Source organism: Dendropsophus ebraccatus, chromosome 3, assembly GCF_027789765.1.
Source record: "Dendropsophus ebraccatus isolate aDenEbr1 chromosome 3, aDenEbr1.pat, whole genome shotgun sequence".
Lineage (NCBI taxonomy): Eukaryota > Metazoa > Chordata > Amphibia > Anura > Hylidae > Dendropsophus > Dendropsophus ebraccatus.
In genome coordinates this window covers 171,952,775-171,978,393 of record NC_091456.1, presented here as the reverse complement: position 1 = coordinate 171,978,393, position 25,619 = coordinate 171,952,775, and the positions used below count along the sequence as shown (strand labels likewise).

The 25,619-nt window shown below is 46.9% G+C and overlaps 1 protein-coding gene across 1 annotated transcript; it reads right to left on the bottom strand.

The window, feature by feature from the left end:
• Positions 1–5,882: 5,882 nt before the first annotated feature.
• Positions 5,883–25,011, bottom strand: LOC138786574 (uncharacterized). Its single transcript, XM_069963560.1, has 12 exons — positions 24,793–25,011; positions 16,269–16,322; positions 12,667–12,688; positions 12,359–12,377; positions 10,467–10,508; positions 9,593–9,631; positions 9,427–9,480; positions 9,196–9,237; positions 7,404–7,442; positions 7,247–7,297; positions 6,794–6,892; positions 5,883–5,928 (listed from the first exon to the last, which is right to left on the bottom strand). The coding sequence occupies exons 1-12, from the start codon at positions 25,009–25,011 to the stop codon at positions 5,883–5,885; spliced, it is 726 nt and encodes a 241-aa protein (XP_069819661.1).
• Positions 25,012–25,619: the final 608 nt, after the last annotated feature.

Genomic DNA, 25,619 nt, shown 5'->3' with positions numbered 1-25,619 from the left:
CTTTGCCAGAGGATGGGTGGCGATGGTCTTTGCCAGTGGGTGGGTGGCGATGGTCTTTGCCAGAGGGTGGGTGGCGATGGTCTTTGCCAGGTGGTGGTTGGCGATGGTCTTTGCCAGGGGGTGGGTGGCGATAGTCTTTGCCAGGGGGTGAGTGGCGATGGACTTTGCCAGGGGGTGGGTGGCGATGGTCTTTGCCAGAGGGAGGGTGGCGATGGTCTTTGCCAGAGGGTGGGTGGCGATGGTCTTTGCCAGAGGGTGGGTGGCGATGGTCTTTGCCAGAGGGTGGGTGGCGATGGTCTTTGCCAGGGGGTGGGTGGCGATGGTCTTTGCCAGGGGGTGGGTGGCGATGGTCTTTGCCAGGGGGTGGGTGGCGATGGTCTTTGCCAGGGGGTGGGTGGCGATGGTCTTTGCCAGGGGGTGAGTGGCGATGGTCTTTGCCAGGGGGTGGGTGGCGATGGTCTTTGCCAGAGGGAGGGTGGCGATGGTCTTTGCCAGAGGGTGGGTGGCGATGGTCTTTCCCAGAGGGTGGGTGGCGATGGTCTTTGCCAGAGGGTGGGTGGCGATGGTCTTTGCCAGGGGGTGGGTGGCGATGGTCTTTGCCAGGGGGTGGGTGGCGATGGTCTTTGCCAGGGGGTGGGTGGCGATGGTCTTTGCCAGAGGGTGGGTGGCGATGGTCTTTGCCAGAGGGTGGGTGGCGATGGTCTTTGCCAGTGGGTGGGTGGCGATGGTCTTTGCCAGTGGGTGGGTGGCGATGGTCTTTGCCAGAGGGTGGGTGGCGATGGTTTTTGCCAGAGGGGGGGTGGCGATGGTCTTTGCCAGAGGGGGGGTGGCGATGGTCTTTGCCAGAGGGGGGGTGGCGATAGTCTATGCCAGAGGGTGGGTGGCGATGGTCTTTGCCAGAGGGTGGGTGGCGATGGTCTTTGCCAGAGGGTGGGTGGCGATGGTCTTTGCTAGAGGGTGGGTGGCGATGGTCTTTGCCAGAGGGTGGGTGTCTGTTTGAAGCAGAAAGAAACCAAAGAATGCATAACAGTAGAAACAGTGCAAACAACTAACACACTCTGTAGAGGCAAATTTAGGCAGATTTTAGATTTATCCCCTATATATCAGCAGGAATATAAGAAGAGGTTCACACTGCATTTGGCGCTCAGCATTTGAAATGATATGACAGACTCTGCCTACACCTGTCCTTTCAGACTGTAAAATAATTTACGGGAACAGAAAACCAGAAGGACGCCCTGAAAGTAAATTGGGTTTGTTGGGTGCCATTCGTGTCTATTGGCGAAGAGAAGCCTCTGATGCAGTGTGAACCTTGCCTAAGCAGGAAGAGGAGGTCTCTGTATCTGCTCAGATTTTTTAGATGTTCCCTCCACTATGAATATAGAATGGGGTAGTATGCTGGGCTTACAGTGGCCATGTCCCATGCAGTTGTGCACCCCCATCTTAAAATCACAATATGCTGTGTGACATAATTGACTGAGCCTCCCCAACTTTGAAGAAGTCACCCCTATAACCAGAAAACAGGGTACAATGTAGGGAACTAGGGTTTTCCTCTGACATGTCTTAGAAGCAGCAGGTAATGGTGCAGAATGACTATAGAAATGTTCTGGTATACTCACGGTGGCGATGGTCTTTGCCAAAGGGTGGGTGGCGATGGTCTTTGCCAGAGGGTAGGTGGCGATGGTCTTTGCAAGAGGGTGGGTGGCGATGGTCTTTGCCAGAGGGTGGGTGGCGATGGTCTTTGCCAGAGGGTGGGTGGCGATGGTCTTTGCCAGAGGGTGGGTGGCGATGGTCTTTGCCAGAGGGTGGGTGGCGATGGTCTTTGCCAGAGGGTGGGTGGCGATGGTCTTTGCCAGAGGGTGGGTGGCAATGGTCTTTGCCAGAGGGTGGGTGGCGATGGTCTTTACCAGAGGATGGGTGGCGATGGTCTTTGCCAGAGGGTGGGTGGCGATGGTCTTTGCCAGAGAGTGGGTGGCGATGGTCTTTGCCAGGTGGTGGTTGGCGATGGTCTTTGCCAGGGGGTGGGTGGCGATGGTCTTTGCCAGGGGGTGAGTGGCGATGGTCTTTGCCAGGGGGTGGGTGGCGATGGTCTTTGCCAGAGGGAGGGTGACGATGGTGTTTGCCAGAGGGTGGGTGGCGATGGTCTTTGCCAGAGGGTGGGTGGCGATGGTCTTTGCCAGAGGGTGGGTGGCGATGGTCTTTGCCAGAGGGTGGGTGGCGATGGTCTTTGCCAGAGGGTGGGTGGCGATGGTCTTTGCCAGAGGGTGGGTGGCGATGGTCTTTGCCAGAGGGTGGGTGGCGATGGTCTTTGCCAGAGGGTGAGTGGCGATGGTTTTTGCCAGAGGGGGGGGTGGCGATGGTCTTTGCCAGGGGGGGGGTGGCGATGGTCTTTGCCAGAGGGTGGGTGGCGATGGTCTATGCCAGAGGGTTGGTGGCGATGGTCTTTGCCAGAGGGTGGGTGGCGATGGTCTTTGCCAGAGGGTGGGTGGCGATGGTCTTTGCCAGAGGGTGGGTGGCGATGGTCTTTGCCAGAGGGTGGGTGTCTGTTTGAAGCAGAAAGAAACCAAAGAATGCATAACAGTAGAAACAGTGCAAACAACTAACACACTCTGTAGAGGCAAATTTAGGCAGATTTTAGGTTTATCCCCTATACATCAGCAGGAATATAAGAAGAGGTTCACACTGCATTTGGCGCTCAGCATTTGAAATGATATGACAGACTCTGCCTACACCTGTCCTTTCAGACTGTAAAATAATTTACGGGAACAGAAAACCAGAAGGACGCCCTGAAAGTAAAGTGGGTTTGTTGGGTGCCATTCGTGTCTATTGGCGAAGAGAAGCCTCTGATGCAGTGTGAACCTTGCCTAAGCAGAAAGAGGAGGTCTCTTTATCTGCTCAGATCTTTTAGATGTTCCCTCCACTATGAATATAAAATGGGGTAGTATGCTGGGCTTACAGTGGCCATGTCCCATGCAGTTGTGCACCCCCATCTTAAAATCACAATATGCTGTGTGACATAATTGACTGAGCCTCCCCAACTTTGAAGAAGTCACCCCTATAACCAGAAAACAGGGTACAATGTAGGGAACTAGGGTTTTCCTCTGACATGTCTTAGAAGCAGCAGGTAATGGTGCAGAATGACTATAGAAATGTTCTGGTATACTCACAGTGGCGATGGTCTTTGCCAGAGGGTGGGTGGCGATGGTCTTTGCCAGAGGGTGGGTGGCGATGGTCTTTGCCAGAGGGTGGGTGGCGATGGTCTTTGCCAGAGGGTGGGTGGCGATGGTCTTTGCCAGAGGGTGGGTGGCGATGGTCTTTGCCAGGGGGTGGGTGGCGATGGTCTTTGCCAGGGGGTGGGTGGCGATGGTCTTTGCCAGGGGGTGGGTGGCGATGGTCTTTGCCAGGGGGGGGGTGGTGATGGTCTTTGCCAGGGGGTGGGTGGCGATGGTCTTTGCCAGGGGGTGGGTGGCGATGGTCTTTGCCAGAGGGTGGGTGGCGATGGTCTTTGCCAGAGGGTGGGTGGCGATGGTCTTTGCCAGAGGGTGGGTGGCGATGGTCTTTGCCAGAGGGTGGGTGGCGATGGTCTTTGCCAGAGGGTGGGTGTCTGTTTGAAGCAGAAAGAAACCAAAGAATGCATAACAGTAGAAACAGTGCAAACAACTAACACACTCTGTAGAGGCAAATTTAGGCAGATTTTAGGTTTATCCCCTATACATCAGCAGGAATATAAGAAGAGGTTCACACTGCATTTGGCGCTCAGCATTTGAAATGATATGACAGACTCTGCCTACACCTGTCCTTTCAGACTGTAAAATAATTTACGGGAACAGAAAACCAGAAGGACGCCCTGAAAGTAAAGTGGGTTTGTTGGGTGCCATTCATGTCTATTGGCGAAGAGAAGCCTCTGATGCAGTGTGAACCTTGCCTTAGCAGGAAGAGCAGGTCTCTGTATCTGCTCAGATCTTTTAGATGTTCCCTCCAATATGAATATAGAATGGGGTAGTATGCTGTGCTTACAGTGGCCATGTCCCATGCAGTTGTGCACCCCCATCTTAAAATCACAATATGCTGTGTGACATAATTGACTGAGCCTCCCCAACTTTGAAGAAGTCAACCCTATAACCAGAAAACAGGGTACAATGTAGGGAACTAGGGTTTTCCTCTGACATGTCTTAGAAGCAGCAGGTAATGGTGCAGAATGACTTTACAAATGTTCTGGTATACTCACGGTGGCAATGGTCTTTGCCAAAGGGTGGGTGGCGATGGTCTTTGCCAAAGGGTGGGTGGTGATGGTCTTTGCCAGAGGGTGGGTGGCGATGGTCTTTGCCAGAGGGTGGGTGGCGATGGTCTTTGCCAGAGGGTGGGTGGCGATGGTCTTTGCCAGAGGGTGGGTGGCGATGGTCTTTGCCAGAGGGTGGGTGGCGATTGTCTTTGCCAGAGGGTGGGTGGCGATGGTCTTTGCCAGAGGGTGGGTGGCGATGGTCTTTGCCAGAGGGTGGGTGGCGATGGTCTTTGCCAGAGGGTGGGTGGCGATGGTCTTTGCCAGGGGGTGGGTGGCGATGGTCTTTGCCAGGGGGTGGGTGTCGATGGTCTTTGCCAGGGGGTGGGTGGCGATGGTTTTTGCCAGAGGGTGGGTGGCGATGGTCTTTGCCAGAGGGTGGGTGGCGATGGTCTTTGCCAGAGGGTGGGTGGCGATGGTCTTTGCCAGTGGGTGGGTGGCGATGGTCTTTGCCAGAGGGTGGGTGGCGATGGTCTTTGCCAGTGGGTGGGTGGCGATGGTCTTTGCCAGGGGGTGGGTGGCGATGGTCTTTGCCAGGGGGTGGGTGGCGATGGTTTTTGCCAGAGGGTGGGTGGCGATGGTCTTTGCCAGAGGGTGGGTGGCGATGGTCTTTGCCAGAGGGTGGGTGGCGATGGTCTTTGCCAGAGGGTGGGTGGCGATGGTCTTTGCAGAGGGTGGGTGGCGATGGTCTTTGCCAGAGGGTGGGTGGCGATGGTCTTTGCCAGAGGGTGGGTGGCGATGGTCTTTGCCAGAGGGTGGGTGGCGATGGTCTTTGCCAGAGGGTGGGTGGCGATGGTCTTTGCCAGAGGGGGGGTGGCGATGGTCTATGCCAGAGGGTGGGTGGCGATGGTCTTTGCCAGAGGGTGGGTGGCGATGGTCTTTGCCAGAGGGTGGGTGGCGATGGTCTTTGCCAGAGGGTGGGTGGCGATGGTCTTTGCCAGAGGGTGGGTGGCGATGGTCTTTGCCAGAGGGTGGATGTCTGTTTGAAGCAGAAAGAAACCAAAGAATGCATAACAGTAGAAACAGTGCAAACAACTAACACACTCTGTAGAGGCAAATTTAGGCAGATTTTAGGTTTATCCCCTATACATCAGCAGGAATATAAGAAGAGGTTCACACTGCATTTGGCGCTCAGCATTTGAAATGATATGACAGAATCTGCCTACACTTGTCCTTTCAGACTGTAAAATAATTTACGGGAACAGAAAACCAGAAGGACGCCCTGAAAGTAAATTGGGTTTGTTGGGTGCCATTCGTGTCTATTGGCGAAGAGAAGCCTCTGATACAGTGTGAACCTTGCCTAAGCAGGAAGAGGAGGTCTCTGTATCTGCTCAGATCTTTTAGATGTTCCCTCCACTATGAATATAGAATGGGGTAGTATGCTGGGCTTACAGTGGCCATGTCCCATGCAGTTGTGCACCCCCATCTTAAAATCACAATATGCTGTGTGACATAATTGACTGAGCCTCCCCAACTTTGAAGAAGTCACCCCTATAACCAGAAAACAGGGTACAATGTAGGGAACTTGGGTTTTCCTCTGACATGTCTGAGAAGCAGCAGGTAATGGTGCAGAATGACTATAGAAATTATCTGGTATACTCACGGTTTAATCCACAATGTTTGGCCGGCAGAAACAGAAGATAGACATCATCCTAAGAAATAAGAAGCAAGCTGACATGAAGAAGCCTCAGAGACCACCGGATGAGAAGTGCACTGACCAACTCTAGAGAGCGTCTCACATCACAGGAGACTACCTCTCTGCACAATGTTCAGTCCTTCTAGAGGTTGCCATCCATATGAGTGGTCGTGCTGGGTGCTGCAGATCCTCCCGGTTCAGTTAATGGGGCCCCATACATCACAAAATACTTGTCTACCTTGAGGATGGACCATCAGTGTTATAGCTTTAATATGTGACATCCATTAGTCTAAGTGGATCTCAGGTCTCTTGGTGCCAAAGTATAATCCTGCTCCATGTCTACTGATACCCATATAAAACTAGTAAGAACACGACAATCCCTCTAATGCTGTGGCCGCCAACCTGTGGCTCTACAGCTGTTACTACAACTCACCATGCCCCGACAACCTCCAGTTCATTGTATTCCCCTACCTGAGACTCTCCAGCTGTGACACTATTTCTAGCCATCATGACATGATTGAATCGTAGTTTTGCAGCAGCTGGGGAGTCACAGGTAGGGGAGCACTGCTCTAATGAATCCTATACTCCCACACCCTGGTGGCATTGCCCCATGACTTGCACCACTGGATGGCGCCTGTGTGTGCAGTGTGTTTTATATCAGGGATGGGGAACCTTCAGCCCTCCAGCTGTTGCAAAACTACATTTCCCATCATGCCTGGACAGCCAAAGCTAAAGCTTTGGCTGTCCAGGCATGATGGGAAATGTAGTTTTGCAACAGTTGGGGGGGACAAAGGTTCCCCATCCCTGTTTTATATTAATGTGAGGGGGCAGTGAGGTGTGAGCGATAATGTCTGTACATTAAGGTATTCCTATCCACTTACCTGGCCAGCCTCCTCTCCCTCCTCCTCTTCTTTTCAGCTTTACGCTTTATCTTCTGCTCTTTTACCATATCACTGTACAGCTCTTTTAGTGATTCCTCCCTATTGTACACAAAAGATATTTTATAATCTATCTCTATATAAAGACGGGAAGACATTAGGACTCTGTACATTTACCACATTATACTCAATGAGGGTTATTCCAGGATTCAAAGTTATCCCTGATACACAGAATGGGCGATTAGACTTGGCGGGGGGGGGGGGGGGAGCTTTGGGGGTATTGTCCGACCTCTAAGACCCCCACTGGTCAGGAGAATGGGGTCCCCTAAATGAATGGAATGACGTGTGCATTCCACAGCACTAGAGAACCTTTTGGAAACCCATTCCAGGGGTCTCTAGCGTCAATGTAAAGGGACTGCACTATGTGATCACTGAACGAAATGTGTGGGGTCTTACTCGATAGGACGCAGACGAGGGGCCCAGAGATTTTTCTGAAAGAGTCCATCCCTAGTAGAGAACAGAACTGTGGTTAGGAAATAAATGGAATCTACAAGAAACATGCACATTTGGTGTTTGGAAATTTTTTCCTTTTCTACAAGAGGAATCACCATACCTGAACATATGTGGGGCTGACTGCACCTCGGAGATCCATCTGCAGAAAGAATAAAAAGAAACATGCTGACAAGTCTTACACAACTAGTAATGCACACAACTCTACATATTGGTTTCAGGAATTTCTCGAATATCGGCCATCATCTCTTCTGAAATAGATGGCCACTTCTGATCTGGCTGTCCACTCCTGAGCTAGATGCAAAGCACCCAGACCATGGAGTATAAAGGGCATAAGTGTCTATGCACAGAATCACAACCTCCATGGCCTGTAGTTACTGTACTGGAGCTTCTGTGGTGATCATCTATGCAGGATCAGGGGCTCCTGGATTCTCAATTAGGGTATGTGCACACTGAGGAAAAGGTGAGGAATTCGGTAAAGAATTGAGGTATATGCACACTGAGCAATTCTCGAGGAATTGTAGTTGAAAGATTTCTGCTTGAAATTCCTCGCCTATTCTGCTCTGGCATTGACTCCTATAGGATTCCTCTAGCGGAATCTGCCCAAAGAATTACCATGTACATTCTTTGGGCGGAATGCGGATTCTGCGCGGAATTCCGGACGGAAATTTACTCTGTGTGCACGGGCAGTCGGAAATCCCATTGTTCTCTATGGAAGGAGCAATGTTGCATTTACACAGGCGGAATTCCACGCGGATTCCGCCCGCTTTTTATGGCGGAATTCGGGCAGAATTCTGCTAGAATTGCTCAGTGTGCACATACCCTTGAAGAGGAATCCGCTCTTATTTCAGCTTGAAATTACTGCCGGAAAATATGAACAGAGCAATGTCCCATTGTGTTCAATGAAATTTCCGTTCTGTTCACACTGCAGAATTTCAGAGCAGAATTTTCAGGGTATGTGCACACTGAGCAATTCTCAAGGAATTAAAGCAAAAAGTTTTGAGGCAGAATTCAAGCAGAATTTAAGCCCCCCATTGACTTCTATAGGATTCCTCTAACAGATCTACAGCAGAAAACTCTGCAGTGTGAACAACAGAGCAGAAAACCCATTAAACACAATGGGACTTTGCTCTGTACATATTTTACAGGAGGAATTCAAGCTAAATTCCTCGCCTTTTCCTCAGTGTGCACATACCCTCAGATCCGCCTTCTGCCCAAAGAATTGGCATGTCAATTCTTTGGGCAGATTCTGCTAGAGGAATCCTATAGAAGTCAACGAGGGCTTGAATTCTGCTTTCATTCTGCTTGAATTCTGCTCAAATTCTGCTCCTATTCTGCCAGAGCTAAATAGGCGAGGAATTTCAAACAGAAAACTTTCCTCTACAATTCCTCGAGAATTCCTCAGTGTGTACATACCCTTATTATTGCCAGTTCACACTGAGCAAACATGGCGCAATTCCACGGCGGAGCTCTTCACCGCGGAATCCCGCCATGCTTAGTGTCCTGCTTTGAGTGAATGGGAGGTAGAGCGCGCGCTTGTCCGCTTCCTCTCCGCTCAAAGAATGAACATGTTAGTTGTTTAAGCGGAGAGCGGTAGCAGCGGACGAGCGCGCCCCCTCTCATTCACTTTCAACAGCACACTGAGCGCAGCAGGATTCCGCCGCGGAATTCTGACGATCTTGCTTAGTGTGAACTGGCCCTTAGGCTGGGTTCACACTGAAAAATTCTTGAGGAATTGTAGAGGAAAGTTTTCTGCTTGAAATTCCCTGCTTATTTAGCTCTGGCAGAAGAGCGGATTCCTCTTCAATTCCTCACCTATTTCTCAGTGTGAACCCAGCCTTATGAGGCAAAGAATTGTGAAGTCAACATGGAAGCAAGGGGTGTATAATACTCACTTGTCGTCCGGTCCATCATCAAAATCCACATATTCCTCAATCCTGTTAGAGAAAAGAAGAGAATGAGAACAGGAAATCCTATAGCATAACGGAGTAATCCTAAAATCTGTGCTCTCTAACGTGCATTCTACAGCACTGGAAAACCTTTTAGAAACCCATTCCAGGAGTCTCTAGTGTCGATGTAAGGGGACTGCACTGTGTGATCACTGAACGAAAAGTGAGGGGTCTTACTCATCGATCGGACGCAGACAAGGGGTCCAGAGATTCTTCTCAAAGAGTCCATCACTAGTAGAGAACAGAACTGTGGTTAGAACAGACAATAAATTGAATCTACAAGAAACATGCAATTTTGGTGTTTGGAAATTTTTTCTCTTCTACAAGGAAGACTCCACCATACCTGAAGACATGTGGGGCTGACTGCACCTCGGAGATCCATCTGCAGAAAGAACAAGAAGGAACATGCTGACAAGTCTTCCACAACTACTGATGCACAAAACTCTACATATTGGTTTCAGGAATTTCTCACATATCGGCCATCATCTCTTCTGAAATCTATGGCCAATTCTGACCTGGCTGTACACTCCTGAGCTAGATGCAAAGCGCCCAGACCATGGAGTATAAAGAGCATAAGTGTCCATGCACAGCATCATCACATAACCTCCATGGCCTCTAGTTACTGTACTGGTGATGATCTATGTAGGAGCAGGGGATCCTGGATCCTAATTTAAGGCTATGTCCACACTGAGGAAAAGGTGAGGAATTAGGTGAGGAATTGAAGAGGAATCCGCTCTTATTTCAGCTTGAAATTCCTCCCGGAAAATATGAACAGAGCAATGTCCCATTGTGTTCAATGGAATTTCCATTCTGTTGTTCACACTGCAGAAATTCAGAGCAGAATTTTCTGCCTCAGATCCGCTTTCTGCCCAAAAAATTGACATGTCAATTCTTTGGGCAGATTCTGCTAGAGGAATCCTATAGAAGTTTATGGGGGCTTAAATTCTGCTTAAATTCCAATTGAATTTTGCTCAAATTCTGCTCCTATTCTGCCAGAGCTGAATAGGAATTTCAAGCAGAAATCTTTCCTCTACAATTTCTCGAGAATTCCTCAGTGTGCACATACCCAAGGCTGGGTTCACACTGAGCAACTCTTGAGGAATTGTAGAATGAGCAGATTCCTCTTCAATTCTTCACCTATTCCTCAGTGTGAACCCAGCCTTATGAGGCAAAGAATTGTGAAGTCAACATGGCAGCAAGGGGGGTATAATACTCACATCTCATTCGGTCCGTCATCAAAATCAACATATTTTTCAATCCTGTTAGAGAAAAGAAGAGAATGAGAACAGGAAATCTTATAGCAGTCGCATATTGGAGCCATCCTGAAATCTGTGCTCTTTGAGGGTGGGTTCAGACTACGGAATTCTCGCAGATAAGTTCCGCGGAATTGTGTTGCCTGTACACGCTCAGGGCCCCGCCTCTCCGCCCGTGCTATAGTCACAATTCTATGCATTCAGCCACCATTCTATGCGGACAGCCAAAGCTTTAGCTGGAGAGCCAAGTTTCCTGATGCCAATCTATAATGCACCATAAGGCAGCAATGGATACAAGAGTCACTTTTCTAAGTTATTTCTGTTTTGAATTTGGTGAGGGAGGTATTACTGCTGTTGTCTCCGCTGCTGGGCGTACCTGTGCATTAGGAGATGGCACCATAGAAACAGCAAGAAGTGGAGACTACGGTGCCTCCCCAGGTACAAACAGCAGAGAGCAGAGACAATGGCCCCTCCATAGGTACAGACAGCAGGGAGCAGAGACAACGGCGCCTCCCCAGCTACAGACAGCGGGGAGCGAAGACAACGGCGCCTCCATAGGTACAAACAGCAGAGAGCGGAGACAATGGCCCCTCCACATGTACAGCCAGCAGGGAGCGGAGATGACGGTGCCTCCATAGGGCAGTTCAACAGAATAATTACGCACTTTGAAATGCTTATGTGCACCCTCCACACCTCCGGACACCTTCACATTTTTTGTATATATTACGGTGCCTCCATAGGTACAGCCAGCAGGGAGCAGAGACAATGGCCCCTCCACATGTACAGCCAGCAGGGAGCGGAGATGACTGTGCCTCTGTTAAGTAACTTAGGCACCAAATTTTAAATGGAAAAAATGGAAGTACTTCAGAAAATGATGATTTTATCCCATTGCTGCCCGATAATCATTCTTCATAAAAACATTCCAGGTCCCCAGTAAATATGACATTTATCCTATATAGTAAATGCCACACTAGTGCTGCCAGTAGAGATGAGCAAATTGCTCATCTAAACAAAGCAAAGCACTTTGTTGGATCAGCGCTCCGCTCATCAAGCCACCTGCTTTTAACGCTGCTCCATCCCCTGCCTCTCCACCCCAGGTGCCGGGGAAAAGCTGCATCCAATCCTGGGAAACTGGGAGAAGTTTTCCATGATTGTATCCATCTTTTCCCGGCATTCTGGGAGAAGTGGCAGGGAGCAAGTTAGTCTGTCCAGGAATTGAAATAGTCTGGCTCCACCCTTTAGGTCTCTCTCCTTAAGTCCTCCCCTAAGTCCCAAATAGTAGTGATGCCTGAGGTGAAGAGGTTGAAAGGTCACACCAGTTCATTTCCCGCTGCTGTTCAGCCTGTCTGCAGTCTCCCTCTCTCGTTCCTGGACCTCCTTACCCATCCGCCTGCTTAGATTGTCTGACCTCCCCGGCCTCCATAAACCCTACTCGGCATGTAAGCTATCCCTATCCTCATAACATAATGTAATAAAACAAAGCAATTAACACATATGCATGGGTAACAATAGCTGCATCACCCATAGCTGCTGTTATGGGGAGTAGAGGTTAAAGGGTTACTCCAGAGAAGCTTGTTGTTTGCGAATACACTGCATTTCTGAAATTATATTACTTTATAATACAACTTAAAAAAAAAAAAAAAAAAAAATTATATATATATATATATATATATATATATGTATACATATACATACATACATACATACATACACACACACACACACACAGGGACAACATGCCCCCCCCCCCTGTGCTTAGTTCACACACAAAGGGGGGGAGGCACCAAATTAAATCTTTGCCCTGGGTGCAGGAGAGCCTAGCTACACCTCTGCAATCAGAATAAAGAGTTACTTACCAGGGTTCTATATCCAGAGCTAAAAAAAAAAAAAAAAGAAAGAAAGATGAGATTTACTAAGATATTAAAAATAGGTAAAAACACCCAATCATTCCACCACATTGGTGGGGATTGTGGAAAGGAGTCAAGGGGGGATGGCAGGGTGGATGGAAGGGGTTGTGGGGGGGGATGGAAGGGGGTGACAGGGTGGATGGAAGGGGGTGACAGGGTGGATGGACGGGGGTGACAGGTTGGATGGCAGTGGGGTAGAAGATGGCGGGGTGGATTGCAGAGAGGATATAAGGTGTGACAGGGATGGCGATACTTACACAGCAAGACGCTCTCTACAGACTGTAAGGATAAAGCAGAGGGTGCAGTGAGTGAGCGCAGAAGTCATTGTACAAATAAAATGCAATCTTTAATATCCCTCCAGGTGTGCAATGTTTCAACTATCTCAGTCACTGCTTGAAAAAGGCCAAGAGAGCAAAAACATTGCCCATATGGTGTGATATTAAAGATTGCATTTCACTTGGACGTGCTTTCTACTTTGTCTACCAGAAGTTCCTAACTATACAGGTGGCTGGCTATCTGCTATCACCCCATACAATAACACAGGATTTTACCTTACACAGTACAGTACAGCTCAGGGTCTCCACTCTCAGGAGAGACCCCCTCACACAGCTCCTGCTGAACACTATGTGCCTCCTCTTATGAGCCCAGGGATGGGCGGCCTTCTCCTGTCTCCTCTTATGAGCCCAGGGATGGGCGGCCTTCTCCTGCCTCCTCTTATGAGCCCAGGGATGGGCGGCCTCCTCCTGCCTCCTCTTATGAGCCCAGGGATGGGCGGCCTTCTCCTGTCTCCTCTTATGAGCCCAGGGATGGGCGGCCTTCTCCTGTCTCCTCTTATGAGCCCAGGGATGGGCGGCCTCCTCCTCTTATGAGCCATGGGATGGGCGGCCTCCTCCTGCCTCCTCTTATAAGCCCAGGGATGGGCGGCCTTCTCCTGCCTCCTCCTATGAGCCCAGGGATGGGCGGCCTCCTCCTGCCTCCTCTTATGAGCCCAGGGATGGGCGGCCTCCTCTTGTGAGCCCAGGGATGGGCGGCCTCCTCCTCTTATGAGCCCAGGGATGGGCGGCCTTCTCCTGCCTCCTCTTATGAGCCCAGGGATGGGCAGCCTCCTCCTCTTATGAGCCCAGGGATGGGCGGCCTCCTCCTCTTATGAGCCCAGGGATGGGCGGCCTCCTCCTCTTATGAGCCCAGGGATGGGCGGCCTCCTCCTGCCTCCTCTTATAAGCCCAGGGATGGGCGGCCTTCTCCTGCCTCCTCTTATGAGCCCGGGGATGGGCGGCCTCCTCCTGCCTCCTCTTATGAGCCCAGGGATGGGCGGCCTCCTCCTGCCTCCTCTTATGAGCCCAGGGATGGGCGGCCTCCTCCTGCCTCCTCTTATGAGCCCAGGGATGGGCAGCCTCCTCCTCTTATGAGCCCAGGGATGGGAAGCCTTCTCCTGCCTCCTCTTATGAGCCCAAGGATGGGCGGCCTCCTCCAACCTCCTCTTATGAGGCCAGTGATGAGCGGCCTGCAGCACCTGGGATGACTTGGGCCAGACAAGAAAACCTGGACTGGCTAGGAAGGGATTGACAAGCCCCACTACCAACCTGCTATCTGAAGATATCTCTTATATATATATGAAATCACTGATTATTCCAATAGTCAATTAAAAAAATACCTTTTATTGCTTCACTTAAAATACCTGAAAAATGTAAGTGGTTGGTCAGACTATGATCGATGCTGTAATGGTAAATGTCTACAGTATTATTTCCATTCAGTGAGTATTGTAGCAAGAAACACTGTATGACTACACTTCATAGGTGCAGAAGGGTTTATTACAAAAATATATATTGTGACAGACACAAGTACAAACATACACAAATATATATACAAGATGATCTACAATTCCCCTGCTTCCGCATCATGGACATGCACTAGATGACAAGCCAGCTACCACGGACGCCGATATCACAAATTCATTTGGGACATTGATCCTCTTATGCCATAAACACTTAACGGCTATCGTAACGGGCGTAATCTGGCTCACCCCGGACCCCCGGGGAATCATTACCTAGACTCCATTATGGCAATCCAGATATCCCGGACACCGACATATACCATCATCAGTGTACCCCACTACACACTGTCATAAGTCTCTGGAATACCCTCCATCCTCGTAGGCTTCAAGGCTCGACTGACTAGATATTTTCTGTGAGAAATAACACCTCTACTGTCAAGATATCCACTCTGACGACCTATCAAGCAATACTGACACCCTTACACGTGACCCACACATTTCCCTGATGAACCCGCCTAACTTGTAACAGCAGGGGAAAACGCGTTGGAAGAAGTGTGACGTCTGTTGTCTGTATCTACCTATGACAGCTAGGTCTGATATAATCATGTATGAAGAGGCATAGATTGGCTAAGCAACGAGAGCCATAGATGCCATTCAGTGCATTATATCAGTTATCTACTCCTGCCTCTGCCAGAACATATCATTGCACTAACATATGCTATTTGGACTACGTGCCACTTACCACTGCTATCGACTTAACATGTTGGCACATGTGAGACATATATCGCATGAATTTGTATATATTTAACTGCTATAGTGCAGGGATAGTTTCTCTGCACCTGGAATTTGGGGACGCCCACACCAGGGGGCACCCTTATTAGCATAGGTAGGGGAATTGTAGGTCATCTTGTATATATATTTGTGTATGTTTGTACTTGTGTCTGTCACATATATTTTTATATATTTTTAATATATATTTTTGTAATAAACCCTAAGTTCTGCACCTATGAAGTGTAGTCATACAGTGTTTCTTGCTACAACACTTAAAATACCAAACACATTAGTTCACAGCCATCACCTTTGCACTCTGTGCCACCAGAGTCTATTTGGGCGCTATTCAGACCTTATAGCATTTTTCAAATCTGGAAGATTTGGGTGCCAATAACCTGTGAAAAAACGCTATAAGGTCTGAATAGCGCCCAAATAGACTCTCTTGTGAAAAACTGGTGGCACAGAGTACAAAGGTGATGGCAGTGAAATAATGTGTTTGGTATTTTAAGTGAAACAATAAAAGGTATTTTTAATTGACTATTGGAATATTCAGTGATAATATAAAATAAATATAGTCCTTTACATCAAGTTATACTCAGAGACTGTATATATATATATATATATATATATATATATATATATATATATATATATATATATATATATATACATATATACCTATACTATATAGGGAAGTATATAGTGATATAGGGAAGTATACGTTTATGATATATATAATGATATGGAGGACTAATGTATATAGACAGGTATCATTTGATGCATTGAGGAGATATCTCTATTTTATATGTGTATACACCTCTATATCATTGTATTGTGTACATGTATGTATATATATATATATATATAGAGAGAGAGAGAGAGAGAGAGAGAGAGAGACACCTATACCATGATACACATATATGACAGAGTGCAAAAATAGAGGGAGACCACCTGGGGGCAGCACCAGAGACACACAGCAGGTACCTTGGGGCAGATTTATGGTGCTGTATTATATTAAGGAGACTTGTTGCCCATAGCAACCAATCACAGCTCAGCTTTCACTTCTCACATTGTTATAGAGCTGTGCTGGTTATTATGGAGCTGTGCTGGTTATTATGGAGCTGTGATTGGTTGGTATGAATCTGTGATAGGTTTATATGGATCTGTGATTGGTTGTTATGGATCTGTGATTGGTTATTATGGAGCTGTGATTGGTTGTTATGGAGCTGTGATTGGCTGTTATGTAGCTGTGTTCAGTTATTATGGAGCTGTTGGTTGTTATGAAGTGGATACACAGTGTGAACAGGCTCTTACCTTCATAGCCAACATAGCGATCTCTGATCCAAAAGAACAGGAGAACACAATGATCTGAAAAAGAGACAGCAAACCTTATTCTAGGGATCTACTGGATCACCAACAAATGTAAGTTTTCCATTGGTTTAGATTTGGGGGACACCAGGATTGGGGGCGCATGGATCTCAGCATAAGGCGGGGGCAGAGAGGGGGAAGATGGGGACAATAAGAAGAAATATGGTGGAGGAGGAGACAGGCATACTTACAGCTCAACTCCTACTCCAACTCTGAGGAATTCTGAGCTCCTCAGCACCTTATATCCCCTGTATGATGTCATAGCGTGCTGTTGATATTTCTTTGTGATGTCATAAAGGCTTGCATTGTGCTGGGAAGAAACCAGGCAACCAATCAGATAGTAGATCATTGGTAGGTGTAATTCACACTCAGCAAAGATAGATAGATAGATAGATAGATAGATAGATAGATAGATAGATAGTAGATAGATAGATAGATAGATAGATAGATAGATAGATAGATAGATAGGAGATAGATAGAAAGATAGATAGATATATAGATAGATAGATAGATAGATAGATAGATAATAGATAGATAGATAGATAGATAGATAGATAGATAGATAGGAGATAGATAGATAGGAGATAGATAGATCATAGATAGATAGATAGATAGATAGATAGATAGATAGATAGATAGGAGATAGATAGGAGATAGATAGATAGATAGATAGATAGATAGATAGATAGATAGATAGATAGGAGATAGATAGATAGATAGATAGACAGATAATAGATAGATAGATAATAGATAGATAGATAGATAGATAGATAGATAGATAGATAGATAGATAGATAGATACCAAATCGATATCTTGGAGCAGCACAACTGAAGTCGCTGAGTTGGGTGCCAGCAGGTATTGTCTTGACGAGACTTGCTTGATAAATATAGGAATCGCCCACAGCACACCGGTCATATCAATGAAACAAGTGAATTTATTTCATAGTGAAACAGCACAGGCTGTGCTGTTTCACTATGAAATAAATTCACTTGTTTCATTGATATGACCGGTGTGCTGTGGGCGATTCCTATATTTAGATAGATAGATAGATAGATAGATAGATAGATAGATAGATAGATAGATAGGAAATAGATAGATAGGAAATAGATAGATAGATAGATAGATAGATAGATAGATAGATAGGAGATAGATAGATAGATAGATAGATAGATAGGAGATAGATAGATAGATAGATAGATAGATAGATAGATAGATAGGAGATAGATAGATAGATAGATAGATAGATAGATAGATAGAAAATAGATAGATAGATAGATAGGAGATAGATAGATAGATAGATAGATAGATAGATAGATAGATAGATAGATAGATAGGAGATAGATAGATAAATAGATAGATAGATAGGAGATAGATAGATAGATAGATAGGAGATAGATAGATAGATAGATAGGAGATAGATAGATAGATAGATAGATAGATAGATAGATAGATAGATAGATAGATAGATAGTATAACTGACAACAGTCCCAGTGTAACAGGCCGGAGTAAACTGCCAGCCCAGACTATACCCAGGGTTACATGGGCCTAGGCTACATACATACCCCTGGTATATTTCGCACCCCCTCAGGCCATTTTATACCCCCATGAAATCAGGAGATTTTGTGAACTTCATAAATATCTGTGCAAGACGTATTAAGGGTTTTGCGCTATTTTATATCAGTTTCCAATGCCTGCACCTTTTTTCAATGTTTGCACAGGGGGAAGGGATTGGGTCTTTTTTTTAACTAGTTTTCATTAGATTTATTTTGTGCTTGTTTGCCTCTGTTTTAATCAGTTTTACCATTAACTTTCAAAATTGAAAAACGGATAAAAAAAAAATAAAACAGATCGTTTTGAAGGATAAAAAAAAGGGACTGCAAAACATGCAGTGTGAGCCCAGCCTGAGGCATAAATTGTGAAAGATGTATCAAGGCACTTGTGTATAATGATGACTATTGCACAACAACCGTAAAATTTGGCATAGCTCATAAAAAGCTCCTCCTGCTCAAAAAAATTGAGTAGATGATGCACTGATGGGACAGCGCCATCTACTTTCAGTTCAATGTAAGCACTGTACTGTATTTCCCAACAAGAAGGAGCAGCTGTGTATGATAAAAAAAGGACATTTTATACCCCGGGGTATACTGTGGCCTGGAGGGGTATAGTTTGTCCTAGGCTATTTTATACCCCGGGTATACTCTGGCCTGGAGGGGTATAGTTTGTCCTAGGCTATTTTATACCCCGGGTATACTCTGGCCTGGAGGGGTATAGTTTGTCCTAGGCTATTTTATACCCCGGGTATACTCTGGCCTGGAGGGGTATAGTTTGTCCTAGGCTATTTTATACCCCGGGTATACTCTGGCCGGGAGGGGTATAGTTTGTCCTAGGCTATTTTATACCCCGGGGTATACTCTGGCCTGGAGGGGTATAGTTTGTCCTAGGCTATTTTATACCCCGGGTATACTCTGGCCTGGAGGGGTATAGTTTGTCCTAGGCTATTTTATACCCCGGGGTATACTCTGGCCTGGAGGGGTATACTCTGGCCTAGGCTATTTTATACCCTGGGGTATACTCTGGCCTAGGCCAAAATATACTCGGATACATAATCTGGATGGGGGTTAATCTGGCCTGCTACACCGGGCCTGAAATGACCTAAAAGGGGTACTCCGGCCCTGCAGTATATTTTGTGTGCGGCCGGGGAGGGGGTTAAAATAGAAGCTGGCGGTAACTTACCTCCCCAGTACCAGTGGCAGCTCCCATATCGCACCGCCCCGTGCCCCCTTCCCGTGAGGTCTCAAGGCAGCTCAGCCATTTAGCAGTCGTAGCAGAGTACCGCCTCAGATGCTGAACATGGCCTTAAAGTGTATTTGAGGGGACTGTATGTTAGAAAGCCCCACAAAGAACCCCATTTCAGAAATTGCACCCCCCAAACTCTGATGAAGTACATCCAGAAAGTGCTTTAACCCTTTAGGTGAGTCACAGAAATAAAAGCTAAGTGTGTACAAAATTTGAAAATGTTAATTTTCTGTGCAGAAATTTTATTGTAATCCAATATTTTTCATAATTATAAACCTATTCCCAGAGAAATGCACCCCAATATTTATTGCCCCATTTATAGAAATACCCCATATGTGGCCCTATTGCCCTATTTGATGCAACCACAAGCCTCAGATATAAGAAGAAGAAGCGCCAATTGGCTTTTGGAAGTTGGATTTCACTGAAATGCCTTTCAAGGGCCACGCCGCATTTACAGAGCCCTCGTGCTGCTACGAAAACCCCCCACAAGTGACCCCATTCTGAAAACTACACCCCTCAAGGAATCTAACAAGGGGTGCAGTGAGGATATGGACCCCACTGGTGACGGGCACAAATGTGGAACAATGTGACGTGAAAGTGAAAAATTTCATCAAGGGGTCCATATCCTCACTGCACACCTAGTTAGATTCCTTGAGGGGCGTAGTTTTCAGAATGGGGTCACTTGTGGGGGGTTTTCACTGTCTTAGCAGCATGAGGGCTCTGCAAATGCAACATGGTGTTCATTCATTCTAGCCAAATCCAGCCTCCAAAATCCAAATGGCTTCGGAGGCTTGCCGCCCACATTGCGCTTTATGTCCACATGTGGGGTATTTACGTACTCAGGGGAAACTGCTCTACACATTTTGTGTGTTTTTTTTTCTTTTAACCCCATATGAAAATGAAAAAATCCAAGGCTAGACCAACATTATAGTGTAATATTTATGTAAAATTTCATTTTCACGCCACATTGTTCCACATATGTGCCCGTCACCAGTGGGGTCCATATGCTCACTACACCCCTTGTTACACTCCTTGTGGGGTGTAGTTTCCATAATGGGGCCACTTGTGGGGGGGTTCACTGGCTTAGCAGCACAGGGAGTTTTTAAATGCAACATGGCCCTCGAAATCTATTCTACCCAAATCCAGCCCCAAAAAGAGAAATGGCGCTCCTTCCCATTGCAGGCTCGTCTTGCAGCCGCATAGCACCTTAGGTCCAAATGTGGGGTATTTCTGTTCTCAGGGGAAATTTCTCTACATGTTTTGTTTTGTTTTGTTTCTTCTCTTTTAACCCCTTGTTCAAATGAGCAATGTCAAGACTAGATCAATGATGTAGTGTAAAAATTGGCCTAGCCATAAATTTTTCATTTTCACAAGGGTTTAAAAGAGAAAAAAAAAACACAAAACGTGTAGAGCAGTTTGTCCCGAGTACGGAAATACCACACATGTGGACATAAAACGCCATGCGGCCGCAAGACAGGCCTCCAAAGGGAAGAAGCGCCCTTTTGGCTTTTGGAGGCTGGATTTAGCTGGAATGGATTTCGAGGGCCATGTTGTATTTACAAAGACCCTGTGCTGCCAGGACAACGGAAACCCCCACAAGTGACCCCATTCTGGAAACTACACCCCGCAAGGAATCTAACAAGGGGTGCAGTAAGCATATGGACCCTACTGGTGACGGGCACAGATGTGGAACAATGGGACGTTTTTTCAATTTCACGGCACTAATGTGCCCGTCATCAAGGGGTCCATATCCTCACTGCACCCCTTGTTAGATTCCTTGAGGGGTGTAGTTTTCAGAATGGGGTCACTTTTGGGGGGTTTACACTGTCTTGGCAACACAGGGCCTTTGTAAATGCACCATGGCATTCACCATCCATTCTAGCCAAATGGCGCTCCTTCCCTTTAGAGGCTTACCCTGCTCCCGCATGGCGCTTTATGTCCACATGTGGGGTATTTCCGTACTTGGGGGAAATAGCACTACACATTTCATGTTTTTCTTAGCTTTTAACCCCTTGTGAAAATGAAAAAATCAAGACTAGATCAATACTTTAGTGTAAAAGATTTTTTACACTAAATGTTGGCCTAGCCTTGAGTTTTTTCATTTCCACAAGGGGTTAAAAGAGAAAAAAAAACACAAACCGTGTAGGGTAATTTCCCCTGAGTACGACATAATGGGGACATAATGGGGACATAATGTGCCACATGGGCACAGGGCAAGCCACCAAAGGGACAGAGCGCCATTTAGAGGATGGAATGGAGGATGGAGGCCATGTCGCATTTACAAAGCTCCTGTGCTGCCAGGACAGTGGGATCAGGTGAGTATGGTGCACACACACCACACCTGCTCTACACACCTCAGCTAACTAACTGAGGTGTGTAGACTCGGGTATAAATATTTATTTTTACGTAGATCGCCACCATTGGCCGGCCGGCGCAGTGATCTGGAGGGTTGCACCATGGCCCCCTTCACTATACACACTGATGATGATTGGTCTCGGACAGAACCAATCATCATTGATTTCTGGGTCCTCGGGTCACCGATGACCCGGGAACTAGAAAATCACTGTAATTGGCCGGTTTGAATTAACCAGCCAATTACAGCGATCGTCAGCACGGGGGGAGGGTAATTAACCCCCCGTGCTGACAAGCTATGATGGGCTGCTATGATTTATAGCAGCCATCATTACCCGATCGCTGTATGTTCACACACAGCGATTGGGTAAACCACAGGCGTAAATGTACGCTTGTTTGCGTTAAGGCACGGGCTGCGGGGGCGTACATTTACGCCTGTGGTCGTTAAGGGGTTAATGTTTGTGTTGTTTTATTTTATTTCACTTTTTTATTATATTTATATATTTTTATTATTATTATGTTATTTTATTATTTTCATTGTAAGCGTACTTATGGCAAAACAAAAAGAAGAAAGCAACAGGGTTTGTGATTGTAAGTTGTTTTGCAATATACTGTTTTGTTTTTCTTCTTTTTTTATGTTTAAATCTTGTTATAGATACAGCCAATCTGTGCTCCATGCTCCCTCCCTCCTGGTATTTGGTCTTTTCTCTGTTCAAAAAAAGAGACCAAACACAGGAAGTCCCTGTCCTTTGTGTGCTCACACAAGGAAAGACACCTGTTCATCGTGTATGATGTATATTACCTGAGGGTAATTAACTGAGCATAATTATATTATAGCCTTTATTATCAGCTCTGCATGATTACCAGGAGACAATGCTCTTTTTTATGTAACATATCAATCAGAATAATATCACTGTGTAGTTTACAGGTTTTGGTGCAGTGTGACAGGAGAGCTGACCGTACAATGCGAGCGCCCTCAGGATTCTCTGCTACTGAATGTGGACACGCAGCAGCTGTATACATCTGCAGTGAAGGGAGACACCTAGTGATCATATTTATAACGTTGATTTAAACGTAGAAAATAAATAAAGAGAGTATATTGCAAAACTGATCACAACCTGTTGATTTCTTTAAAAAAATCATGACAGTGCCTCTTTAAATCACTTTGTGTTAAAAAAAAAAATAATACACATTTATTTTTTAAGTATTCCTTTTTATTTTTCAACAAAAACGTTGCTGTTCTGAGCTCCCCATCTCTCCCTCACTATAAACACTATTATCCACTGTTAGGCCATGTTCACACAACGTATGTGTGGTATAAATCACGGCCGTTGTTGCAATTTGTGATTTACACAACACATATGTTCTATTTGAATGTATGGATTCCTGGCCACAGCGTATACACATGTTCGGGATCTGACATGTCAGTTTCTTGCAGCCACTATTCATTAAATAGAGGCCGCAGAGAACCTTTCAGTTCACACAATGGAGCATGCGACTCCGGACGCACGCTCCATTGTGTGCAGCGGCGAATTGTGCGCCCACATCTGAATTCATAAGAAATGAAGATCATGCAGCCAGTACTGCAGTCCCGGCTGGGATGATCTTCAGTAATAGCGGCCTTTCGGTATTATAGTACCTGCCAGGTCACAGAACAGCCGGTGTTATACATAGTGTGACCATGGTCTAAATTCGTATGAACATAAAGTTTTCCTAATTGGTTACAAATGAAGAACAGAATAACAACAGGTCATCACTATCTGCTCTTACATACATTGAAGCTCCAGCCATGTTCAAACAGATTAATTTTCTTGTCTTGTGTTCTATCAAGGATGATGCCACAAACAACAGAACTTACTCTCCGCTGTGATGGCTGCTATATACATTTAAAGTGGCAGTCCTTATTTTTTTCACCCATATCAGGCATACACCATCAATAGTCCTACAGCACCATATGTTTTATTACCGCCCTGCTGTAAATGGGTCATGTGATCGCAAGTTTGACCCACAGATAATCACAGTGTTTAATGTGTCAGAGGATGTGGGCTGTCCTGAGTCAGCTGACTTCCTGTGAACTACAGGATGGCACCCATGCCCATTTATTGTTGTATTATTCCTTTTCTGGCCACTGTACCTGGGTGCCCAATTGCCCCTTTGTTGTACTTTTGTCTAATACCCCCCTTACTGTCTAATACCCCCTCAACTGGGCAGAAGAGGGCCACTGAGCAGAAGAATACTAAGGGGGAAATAAAGGGCATATTGGCCCTAAGGAGGCACTGAATTCTATACCATTTGCCACTTACTGCCCCCTTTAGTGTCTAAAAGTAAATTTACCCAAATGTAAAGGTGTATTCCCATCTCCACAGGATAGGGAACAACAAACTGGTGGAGGGCCAACCACTGGGACCTGCACCGATCATGAGGATTAAGGAACACGACCAGAACAGGTCTGCATGCTAAATATCTTATAGCACATTTCTGGTTGATGCGATGCATACTATAATTTTGGACATTAAGGAAAATTGTATCCCCAGTGATCAAACACTGACTATAGATATGTTGTGGAAGTAGAGAGATAACTCCCACTCTTGTGTTTTGTCTCTTGGGTAAAGGGGTAAAAAAAAAAAAAATTAAATCAACTTATAACAGAAAGTTATATAGATTTGTAAATGACTTCTGTTTAAAAAAAAAAAATTAAATGTTTGTCCTGTTGTAGGTCCTGCAGGAAGTGGTGTATTCTTTCCAGTACTTATCAGCTGCTGTATGTCCTGCAGGAAGTGGTGTATTCTTTCCAGTCTGACACAGTGCTCTCTGCTGCCACCTCTGTCCATGTCAGGAATTGTCCAGAGCAGTAGAGGTTTTCTATGGCAGTGTTTCTCAACCTGCGGTACGTGTACCCCAGGGATTACATGCCGCAGATTGAGGGAGTACGCCGAAGGAAGGAAAAATAGATGAACTTTGGCTTTGGGTGCTGGGACATTGCTATCAATCAGCATTGTCCCGGCACCAGTCACCACGGCAGCTCTCTCCTTCTTTCCCCCAGCAGCAGCTCACCAGCGATCTGTGTGGGACAGGGCTTGGAGATGCTACCGGGGAAAGATGGAGAGAGTGAGGGTGAACAGTGGGAGCAGAGCACCAGCAGCGTCTGCTTCACGCTGTGCCCCTGCGGCTGATGGATCCGGGAACCGCGGCATTACTATCCCGATTGGCAGCAAAATGGTGATGGGGTGACAGAGGAGGTTATGGGGTGGATAAAGCATTGGGGGTCCAATCGGGGCAGGTGGGTCCTATTCCGACCAGAGAGGGGTCCGGGCCAGATACCAGAGAACCAGGCTGGCGAGGAGTCTTGGTGCGCGGGGCTAACCTGCCCAGGGCTCTGACAGGAGTGGAATGTGGACCAGAAGATGGGGCAGCCCCGGTCACCACGGCCACCAGGTAGAAGCAGCGGCGGCGGCGGCGGGTGGACACGGGGGCTTCCCTATCTCCCAGTCCACATTCCACTCCTGTCAGAGCCCGAGGCGGGGTAGCCCCGCGCACCATGACTCCTCACCGGCCCTGTTCTCTGGTAGCTGGCCGGACCCCTCTCACATCAGAATAGGACCCTCCCACCCCCATTGTACCCCCAACCCTAAATCCACCCCTATCACCTCCTCTCTGCCCCATCATCATCACCTCTATTCCCCATCATCACCTCCTCTCACCCCCATCATAACCTCCTTTCACTCCCATCGTCTCCTCCTCTCAGCCCCATCATCACCTCCTATCACCCCCATTGTCTCCTCCTCTCACCCCCATCATCACCTCCTCTCAGGCCCCACTACCTCCTCTCACCCACATCACCTCCTCTCACCCCCATCATCACCTTCTCTCACCCCCCCCCATCATCACCTTCTCTCACCCCCCATCATCACCTCCTCTCACCCTCATCATAACCTCCTCTCACCCCCATCATCACCTCCTCTCACCCCCCATCATCACCTTCTCTCACCCCCATCATCACCTCCTCTCACCCCATCATCACCTTCTCTCACCCCCATCATCACCTCCTCTCACCCCCATCATCTCCTCCTCTCACCCCTCTTGACTACATGGGGGGAGGTATCTGGTTGCAGGGAGACATATCCAGCTCTGTGGGATATATCCCACCT